At 46.0% G+C, this 11,853-nt stretch overlaps 1 protein-coding gene across 2 annotated transcripts in view; it reads right to left on the reverse strand.

Annotated features, from left to right (window-relative positions):
- LOC143785020 (integrin alpha-X-like) overlaps nucleotides 1-11,221 on the reverse strand; it is an 80,874-nt gene extending 69,653 nt beyond the window's left edge. For both annotated transcript variants that reach the window (XM_077273665.1, XM_077273666.1), the window contains exon 1: nucleotides 11,088-11,221. In XM_077273665.1, coding sequence (XP_077129780.1) covers nucleotides 11,088-11,190 — 103 coding nt within the window. In that variant the 5' untranslated portion in view covers nucleotides 11,191-11,221. The remainder of the gene's footprint in view (nucleotides 1-11,087) is intronic.
- Between the last annotated feature and the right edge of the window lie 632 nt (nucleotides 11,222-11,853).

Below are 11,853 nucleotides of genomic sequence, written 5' to 3' on the forward strand. Positions count from 1 at the left end.
TTTGATTTGGAGCCTTTGAAATTCCCTATTCCACTAAGGGGAATTGATGCTACACCATTGGCTACGAATAAACCTCAGTACTGGACACAAGTGACCATGTGCATGACTCCTGTTCATCAGGAGGTGATTCGCTTTCTTGTACTGCATAATTTACATGATGTTGTCGTGTTGGGTTTACCATGGTTGCAGACTCATAATCCAGTCCTGGATTGGAAAGCTATGTCTGTGTCAAGTTGGGGTTGTCAGGGAATTCATGGTGACGCTCCTGTGGTGTCAATTGCTTCGTCCACTCCTTCTGAAGTCCCTGCGTTTTTGTCAGACTACCAGGATGTATTTGAGGAGCCCAAACTCAATTCTCTACCTCCTCATAGGGATTGTGATTGTGCTATAAATTTGATTCCTGGTAGTAAGTTTCCTAAGGGACGACTTTTCAATTTATCAGTGCCGGAGCATGCTGCCATGCGGAGTTATATAAAGGAGTCTTTGGAGAAGGGACATATTCGCCCGTCCTCATCCCCTCTTGGTGCAGGATTCTTTTTTGTGGCTAAGAAGGATGGTTCCCTGAGACCTTGTATTGTTTATCGCTTTTTGAATAAAATCACGGTCAAATTCCAGTATCCTTTGCCATTGTTAACTGATTTGTTTGCTCGCATTAGGGGGTCTAGTTGGTTTACCAAGATAGATCTTCGTGGTGCGTATAACCTTGTGCGTATTAAGCAGGGTGATGAATGGAAAATTGCATTTAATACGCCTGAAGGCCATTTTGAGTACTTGGTGATGCCTTTTGGACTTTCTAATGCTCCTTCAGTCTTTCAGTCCTTTATGCACGACATCTTCCGTGAATATCTGGATAAGTTTATGATTGTGTATCTGGATGATATTCTGTTTTTTTCGGATGATTGGGAGTCTCATGTTAGACAGGTCAGGATGGTCTTTCAGGTCCTGCGTGCCAATGCTTTATTTGTGAAGGGCTCAAAATGTCTTTTTGGAGTCCAGAAGATTTCTTTTTTGGGTTTCATTTTTTCTCCTTCTACTATTGAGATGGACCCAGTCAAGGTTCAGGCTATTCATGACTGGACGCAGCCTACATCTGTTAAGAGTCTTCAGAAGTTCTTGGGTTTTGCTAATTTTTACCGTCGCTTCATAGCTAATTTTTCTGGTGTTGTTAAGCCTTTGACGGATTTGACCAAGAAAGGTTCTGATGTTACTAATTGGTCTTCTGCGGCTGTGGAGGCCTTTCGGGAGCTGAAGCGTCGGTTTTCTTCGGCTCCGGTCTTATGTCAGCCAGATGTCTCACTTCCCTTCCAGGTTGAGGTTGATGCTTCCGAGATTGGAGCGGGGGCTGTTTTGTCGCAGAGAAGCTCCGATGGCTCTGTGATGAAGCCATGTGCTTTCTTTTCAAGGAAGTTTTCGCCTGCCGAGCGGAATTATGATGTCGGTAATCGGGAGCTGTTGGCTATGAAGTGGGCATTTGAGGAGTGGCGACATTGGCTCGAGGGAGCTAAGCATCGTGTGGTGGTCTTGACTGATCACAAGAATTTGATCTATCTCGAGTCGGCCAAGTGGCTGAATCCCAGACAGGCTCGTTGGTCGTTGTTTTTCTCTCGTTTTGATTTCGTTGTCTCGTACCTGCCTGGTTCGAAGAATGTGAAGGCTGATGCTCTTTCTAGGAGTTTTATGCCTGACTCCCCTGGAGATTCTGAGCCGGCTGGTATCCTTAGAGAAGGGGTGATTTTGTCTGCCATCTCCCCAGATTTGCGACAAGTGCTGCAGGAGTTTCAGGTGGATAGACCTGACTGCTGTCCACCGGAGAGACTGTTTGTCCCGGATAGATGGACCAACAGAGTCATCTCCGAGGTTCATTCTCCGGTGTTGGCGGGCCATCCTGGAATATTTGGTACCAGAGACTTGGTGGCCAGGTCTTTTTGGTGGCCTTCCTTGTCGCGGGATGTGCGTTCCTTTGTGCAGTCTTGTGGAATTTGTGCTCGGGCTAAGCCTTGCTGTTCTCGTGCCAGTGGGTTGCTGTTACCTTTGCCTGTCCCGAAGAGGCCTTGGATGCACATTTCCATGGATTTTATTTCAGATCTCCCTGTCTCTCAGAGAATGTCTGTCATCTGGGTGGTGTGTGATCGTTTTTCTAAGATGGTCCATTTGGTGCCCTTGCCTAAGTTGCCTTCCTCCTCTGAGTTGGTTCCACTGTTTTTTCAAAATGTGGTTCGTTTGCACGGGATTCCTGAGAACATTGTTTCTGACAGAGGATCCCAGTTTGTGTCTAGATTTTGGCGGACCTTTTGTGTTAAGATGGGCATTAATTTGTCTTTTTCGTCGGCCTTCCATCCTCAGACGAATGGCCAAACCGAGCAAACTAATCAGACCTTGGAGACTTATTTAAGATGTTTTGTTTCTGCTGATCAGGACGACTGGGTTACTTTTTTGCCGTTGGCCGAGTTTGCCCTTAATAATCGGGCTAGTTCTGCTACTTTGGTTTCTCCTTTTTTTTGTAATTCGGGGTTTCATCCTCGTTTTTCCTCGGGTCAGGTGGAGCCTTCTGACTGTCCTGGAGTGGATGTTGTGGTGGATAGGTTGCATCAGATTTGGAATAATGTGGTGGACAATTTGAAGCTGTCACAAGAGAAGGCTCAGCTCTTTGCCAACCGCCGTCGCTGTGTGGGTCCCCGACTTCGCGTTGGGGACTTGGTGTGGTTGTCTTCTCGCTTCGTTCCTATGAAGGTCTCCTCTCCTAAGTTCAAGCCTCGGTTTATCGGTCCTTATAAGATTCTGGAAGTCCTTGGCCCTGTGTCATTTCGTCTGGACCTCCCGGCATCATTTGCTATTCATAATGTGTTCCATCGCTCGTTGTTGCGGAGGTATGTGGTGCCTGTGGTTCCTCCGGTTGAGCCTCCTGCCCCGGTGCTGGTTGAGGGAGAATTGGAATACGTGGTGGAAAAGATCTTGGATTCTCGTATTTTTAGACGGAGGCTCCAGTATTTGGTTAAGTGGAAGGGCTATGGTCAGGAGGATAATTCCTGGGTTGTCTCCTCTGATGTTCATGCGGCCGATTTGGTTTGTGCCTTCCATGTGGCTCATCCTGATCGCCCTGGAGGTGTTCATGAGGGTTCGGTGACCCCTCCTCAAGGGGGGGGGGTACTGTTGTGAACTCCGTTTTCAGGCTCCCTCTTGTGGTCACAGGTGGTATGGTTTGACTTTTGCTTTGGGCTCCCCCTGGTGGCCTTATTTGTTATCCTGCTGGTCAGCTGTCTCGTTATCCTCTGGGAGGTGCCTATATAGCTCTGTTTTACTTCCACTTGTTGCCGGCTGACAATGTAATCAATGCTTCTCAGATTCCTTCTGACTACCTTGCTCCCAGTCCATCCAGGACAAGCTAAGTCTTGTTTGCTCATTTTTTGATCAGCAGTGTTTATCATGTTTTCTTGTCCAGCTTGCTAAAATGTGATTCCCTCGCTTGCTGGTTGCTCTAGTGGACTGAGTTTCTCCCCACACACCGTTAGTTGGTGCGTGGGTTCTTGAAATCTCAGGATGGATATTTTGTAAGGGTTTTTTATTGATCGCATAGACCCCTGCTCTATTTTCTGCTTTCTAGTACTAGTGGGCCTCTTTTGCTGAATCTGATTTCATCCCTATGTGTGTGCCTTCCTCTTACTTCACCGTTAATATTTGTTGGGGGCTTCTATATCTTTGGGGATTATTTCTCTGGAGGCAAGCGAGGTCTTTCTTTCTCTTTAGGGGTAGCTAGTTCCTCAGGCTGGCTCGAGACGTCTAGGAATTTTTTAGGCACGTTCACCGGCTACCTCTAGTTGTGTTGGATAGGTTCAGGTTTGCGATCAGTCCAGTTACCATCTCCCTAGAGCTTGTCCTAAGTTTTATCACTTGCTGGTCTATTTGAGATCCTCTGCCACTAAAGGATCATAACACCTTCCACCCACCAATGACCCCAACTCCTCATGTACAAACCATTGACCCTAAAACTTCATACTCATACAGCTTGCCCTAACTCCTCATACACACCCCACTAACACTAAATCCTCACACACTCACCACTGACACTAACTCATCATACACTCACCACTAACACTAAATCCTCACACACTAACCACTTACTCTAACTCATCATACACTCACCACTGACACTAACTCCGCATACACTCACCACTGACACTAACTCATCATACACTCACCACTAATATTAACTCCTCATACGCTCACCACTGACACTAACTCCGCATACACACCACTGATATTAACTCCTCATACGCTCGCCACTGACACTAACTCCGCATACACTCACCACTGACACTAACTCATCATACACTCACCACTAATATTAACTCCTCATACACACACCACTGATATTAACTCCTCATACACTCACCGCTAACAATAAATCCTCACACACTCACCACTTACTCTAACTCATCATACACTCACCACTGATATTAACTCCTCATACGCTCACCACTGACACTAACTCCGCATACACACCACTGACACTAACTCCGCATACACACCACTGATCCTAACTCCACAAAAACACCACTGTCACTAACTCCTCAGGAAGACACCACTGTCACTAACTCCTCAGGAAGACACCACTGTCACTAATTCCTCAGGAAGACACCACTGTCACTAATTCCTCAGGAAGACACCACTGTCACTATCTCCTCAGGAAGACACAACTGTCACTATCTCCTCATTAAGACACCAATGACACTAATTCCTCAGGAAGACACCACTGTCACTAACTCCTCAGGAAGACACCACTGTCACTAACTCCTCAGGTAGACACCACTGTCACTAACTCCTCAGGTAGACACCACTGTCACTAACTCCTCAGGAAGACACCACTGTCACTAACTCCTCATTAAGACACCAATGACACTAACTCCTCAGGAAGACACCACTGTCACTAACTCCTCATTAAGACACCAATGACACTAATTCCTCAGGAAGACACCACTGTCACTAACTCCTCAGGAAGACACCACTGTCACTAACTCCTCAGGAAGACACAACTGTCACTAACTCCTCATTAAGACACCAATGACACTAACTCCTCAGGAAGACACCACTGTCACTAACTCCTCATTAAGACACCAATGACACTAACTCCTCATTAAGACACCAATGACACTAATTCCTCAGGAAGACACCACTGTCACTAACTCCTCAGGAAGACACCACTGTCACTAACTCCTCAGGAAGACACCACTGTCACTAACTGCTCATTAAGACATCAATGACACTAACTCCTCAGGAAGACACCACTGTCACTAACTCCTCATTAAGACACCAATGACACTAACTCCTCATTAAGACACCAATGACACTAATTCCTCAGGAAGACACCACTGTCACTAACTCCTCAGGAAGACACCACTGTCACTAACTCCTCAGGAAGACACCACTGTCACTAACTGCTCATTAAGACATCAATGACACTAACTCCTCAGGAAGACACCACTGTCACTAACTCCTCATTAAGACACCAATGACACTAACTCCTCATTAAGACACCAATGACACTAATTCCTCAGGAAGACACCACTGTCACTAACTCCTCAGGAAGACACCACTGTCACTAACTCCTCAGGAAGACACCACTGTCACTAACTCCTCATTAAGATACCATCTCTGGCGACAAAGCTCGCACTCCCTTGCGCTGAATTCTTGGGTTCCTCTCACTGAAGCACACAGTTTCTGATGAAGGTCTGGGTGAAGACTGAAAACGTTCAACTTATGTGTACACAATAAAATGGAACTTTTTTCTCATTGCTACTTTTTTGAGTGCAAAGTTTTTTTGATTATATTGTGATTGGTCCGGATACCCTACTTGAACACCGCTCTATTTATGAGCAGTACATAACTTGTTGCACTAGCTCCTCATAAACCCACCACTGACCCTAATTCCTTATACAATCACCACTAACACTAACTCCTCATACACTCATCACTGACACTAGCTCCTCATACACTCGCCACTGACACTAGCTCCTCATACACTCACCACTGACACTAACTACTCATACACTCACCACTGACACTAACTCCTCATACACTCACCACTGACCCTAGCTCCTCATACACTCACCACTGACACTAACTCCTCATACACTCACCACTGACACTAGCTCCTCATACACTCACCACTGACACTAGCTCCTCATACACTCACCACTGACACTAACTCCTCATACACTCACCACTGACACTAACTCCTCATACACTCACCACAGGCACTAACTCCTCATACACTCACCACTGACACTAATTCCTCATACATTCATCACTGACACTAACTCCTCATACACTCACCACTGACACTAACTCCTCATACACTCACCACTGACACTAACTCCTCATACACTCACCACTGACACTAACTACTCATACACTCACCACTGACACTAACTCCTCATAAACTCATCACTGACACTAACTCCTCATACACTCACCACTAACACTAACTCCTCACACAATCACCACTAACACTAACTCCTCATACACTCACCACTGACACTAGCTCCTCATACACTCACCACTGACACTAACTCCTCATACACTCACCACAGGCACTAACTCCTCATACACTCACCACTGACACTAATTCCTCATACATTCACCACTGACACTAACTCCTCATACACTCACCACTGACACTAACTCCTCATACACTCACCACTGACACTATCTCCTCATACACTCACCACTGACACTAACTCCTCATAAACTCACCACTGACACTAATTCCTCATACATTCATCACTGACACTAACTCCTCATACACTCACCACTAACACTAACTCCTCACACAATCACCACTGACACTAACTCCTCATACACTCACCACTGACACTAACTCCTCATACACTCACCACTGACACTAACTCCTCATACACTCACCACTGACACTAACTCCTCATACACTCACCACAGGCACTAACTCCTCATACACTCACCACTGACACTAATTCCTCATACATTCATCACTGACACTAACTCCTCATACACTCACCACTGACACTAACTCCTCATACACTCACCACTGACACTAACTCCTCATACACTCACCACTGACACTAACTACTCATACACTCACCACTGACACTAACTCCTCATAAACTCATCACTGACACTAACTCCTCATACACTCACCACTAACACTAACTCCTCACACAATCACCACTAACACTAACTCCTCATACACTCACCACTGACACTAGCTCCTCATACACTCACCACTGACACTAACTCCTCATACACTCACCACTGACACTAACTCCTCATACACTCACCACAGGCACTAACTCCTCATACACTCACCACTGACACTAATTCCTCATACATTCACCACTGACACTAACTCCTCATACACTCACCACTGACACTAACTCCTCATACACTCACCACTGACACTATCTCCTCATACACTCACCACTGACACTAACTCCTCATAAACTCACCACTGACACTAATTCCTCATACATTCATCACTGACACTAACTCCTCATACACTCACCACTAACACTAACTCCTCACACAATCACCACTGACACTAACTCCTCATACACTCACCACTAACACTATCTCCTCATACACTCACCACTGACACTAACTCCTCATACACTCACCACTGACACTAATTCCTCATACATTCATCACTGACACTAATTCCTCATACATTCATCACTGACACTAACTCCTCATACAATCACCACTAACACTAACTCCTCACACAATCACCACTAACACTAACTCCTCATACACTCACCACTGACACTAGCTCCTCATACACTCACCACTGACACTAACTCCTCATACACTCACCACTGACACTATCTCCTCATACACTCACCACTGACACTAGCTCCTCATACACTCACCACTGACACTATCTCCTCATACACTCACCACTAACACTAGCTCCTCATACACTCACCACTAACACTAGCTCCTCATACACTCACCACTGACACTATCTCCTCACACACTCACCACTGACACTATCTCCTCATACACTCACCACTAACACTAGCTCCTCATACACTCACCACTGACACTAACACCTCATACACTCACCACTAACACTATCTCCTCATACACTCACTACTAACACTAGCTCCTCATACACTCACCACTGACACTGGCTCCTCATACACTCACCATTGACACTAACTCCTCATACACTCACCACTGACACTAACTCCTCATACACTCACCACTGACACTAACTCCTCATACACTCACCACTGACACTAGCTCCTCATACAGTCACCACTGACACTAACTCCTCATACACTCACCACTGACACTAACTCCTCATACACTCACCACTGACACTATCTCCTCATACACTCACCACTAACACTAGCTCCTCATACACTCACCACTGACACTATCTCCTCACACACTCACCACTGACACTAACTCGTCACACTCACCACTAACAGCTCCACAAACACTCCCCACTGACACTAACTACTCATATACACCCTGACACTAACTCCTTACACACCCCACTGACAGTAACTCCTCATACATTCATCACTGACACTAACTCCTCGTACACACCACTAACACTAGGTCCTTATACACACACCTCTGACCCCATCTTCTCATACACTCACCACTGACACTAACTCCTCATACACTCACCACTGACACTAACTCCTCATACACTCACCACTGACACTAACTCCTCATACACTCACCACTGACACTAACTCCTCATACACTCACCACTGACACTAGCTCCTCATACACTCACCACTGACACTAGCTCCTCATACACTCACCACTGACACTAACTCCTCATACACTCCCCACTGACACTAGCTCCTCATACACTCACCACTGACACTATCTCCTCATACACTCACCACTGACACTATCTCCTCATACACTCACCACTGACAGTAACTACTCGCACATCATCACTGACACTAACTCGTCACACACTCACCACTAACATTAGCTCCTCATACACTCACCACTGACACTAGCTCCTCATACACTCACCACTGATACTAACTTCTCATACACTCACCAGTCACCACTCACACTGGCTCCTCATGCATGCCCCCTGACACTAACTCCTTACACACACCACTGACAATAACTCCTCATACATTCATCACTGACACTAACTCCTCATACACTCACCACTGACACTAGCTCCTCATACACTCACTACTAACACTAACTCCTCATACACTCACCACTAACTACTCATACACTCACCACTGACACTAACACCTCATACACTCACCACTGACACTAACTCCTCACACACTCACCACTGACACTAGCTCCTCACACACTCACCAATGACACTAACTCCTCATACACTCACCACTGACACTAACTCCTCATACACTCACCACTGACACTAATTCCTCATACATTCATCACTGACACTAGCTCCTCATACACTCACCACTGACACTAACTCCTCACGCACTCACCACTGACACTGGCTCCTCATACACTCACCATTGACACTAACTCCTCATACACTCACCACTGACACTAGCTCCTCATACACTCACCACTGACACTAACACCTCATACACTCACCACTAACACTATCTCCTCATACACTCACCACTAACACTAGCTCCTCATACACTCACCACTGACACTGGCTCCTCATACACTCACCATTGACACTAACTCCTCATACACTCACCACTGACACTAGCTCCTCATACACACACCACTGACACTAGCTCCTCATACACTCACCATTGACACTAACTCCTCATACACACACCACTAACACTAACTCCTCATACACACACCACTGACACTAGCTCCTCATACACACACCATTCACACTAACTCCTCATACACTCACCACTGACACTAGCTCCTCATACACTCACCACTGACACTAACACCTCATACACTCACCACTAACACTATCTCCTCATACACTCACTACTAACACTAGCTCCTCATACACTCACCACTGACACTGGCTCCTCATACACTCACCATTGACACTAACTCCTCATACACTCACCACTGACACTAACTCCTCATACACTCACCACTGACACTAACTCCTCATACACTCACCACTGACACTAGCTCCTCATACACTCACCACTGACACTAGCTCCTCATACATACACCACTGACACTAACTCCTCATACACTCACCACTGACACTAACTCCTCATACACTCACCACTGACACTAGCTCCTCATACACTCACCACTAACACTATCTCCTCATACACTCACCACTAACACTAGCTCCTCATACATGCACCCTGACACTAACTCCTTACACACACCACTGACACTAACTCCTCATACACTCATTACTGACACTAACTCCTCATACACTCACCACTGACACTAACTCCTCATACACTCACCACTGACACTAGCTCCTCATACACTCACCACTGACACTAGCTCCTCATACATACACCACTGACACTAACTCCTCATACACTCACCACTGACACTAACTCCTCGTACACTCACCACTAACTCCTCATACACACACCACTGACAGTAACTCCTCATACACTCACCCCTGACACTAACTCCTTACACACACCACTGACCCTAGCTCCTCATACACTCACCACTAACACTATCTCCTCATACACTCACCCCTGACACTAACTCCTTACACACACCACTGACACTAACTCCTCGTACACTCACCACTAACTCCTCATACACACACCACTGACACTAACTCCTCATACATTCATCACTGACACTAACTCCTCGTACACACCACTAACACTAGGTCCTTATACACACACCTCTGACCCCATCTTCTCATACACTCACCACTGACACTAACTCCTCATTCACACCTCTGTAATAAGGAATGAGTGAATATGTTCAGTCCAACCTTTGATCAGCCATCTTCCGCACATTATTGTATATTTTCCATTCTGCTTGGTTTTCATCTGATGTGTATTGCACAGACCACAGGACAATCTTTAGAGTCTTTGCCCCCTGCATCCTCTGCAGTCTCTGTCCAGTCACAAATTCACCAACCTGCTGCCACATTGATGACTGTAATATAATTCCCCATCACTCACCCAGACCCAGAAGAAACCAACGTATCGGAGCCGCCATGCCAATGTTTGGTGTGTTCAGTCCAATGCCGGCAGTGTCCCAATAATTCTGCATGATCTCATACATATCTCCACACCCTCCTAGACTGAAAGCTACGGCCAGGCCGGAAACTTCCTCAAATGGAGTCAACAGTCAAGATAAGAAGCAGAAGTAACAAATATAAGAAATACTCAAGAATTGCGTGTCCTGGGGTCAGGGAGGTGGTTTTTTTTTACAGAAGTGTGAAAGCCACTGCTGAGACGTCCTTCATCATTTCTAGCACAGCCTATAAATCCTCTGTGCTGCTCTGCTGATTTTTGGGTGTTCTCTCTTCATTTGAGTGAGGCTGGAGATGGCACTTGTCTGCAGTTGTAATTACTATTAATTTGTCATTTATGAGCCTTGTTGTGGTTCTATTGTCGTCTCACTGTCACATTGTCCTCAAGTACTCGATGGAGAAAGAGGAACATAATGTAGAGCTGTTCTCTGTCCTAGGGACTCGAACATGTGTATACCATGCCCCGAGAGGGCGATGCTTTACCTCCTCAGGACCATAAGTAGTGTCCACATCACAAGGTATACCACATCTCATCAGAACACACGGAACTGGTATTAGGAGGAGAACCATGATCGTGAAGCTCAGCATTCTCACCCCATGAGTCCAAAGATCACTTGTACATGTAGTGTTAGACAGTCCCCAGAGAGATCAAATCATCCCTAAAGAGACCACGTCATCCCCAGAGAGGTCAC

This window comes from Ranitomeya variabilis, chromosome 7 (assembly GCF_051348905.1).
Source record: "Ranitomeya variabilis isolate aRanVar5 chromosome 7, aRanVar5.hap1, whole genome shotgun sequence".
Lineage (NCBI taxonomy): Eukaryota > Metazoa > Chordata > Amphibia > Anura > Dendrobatidae > Ranitomeya > Ranitomeya variabilis.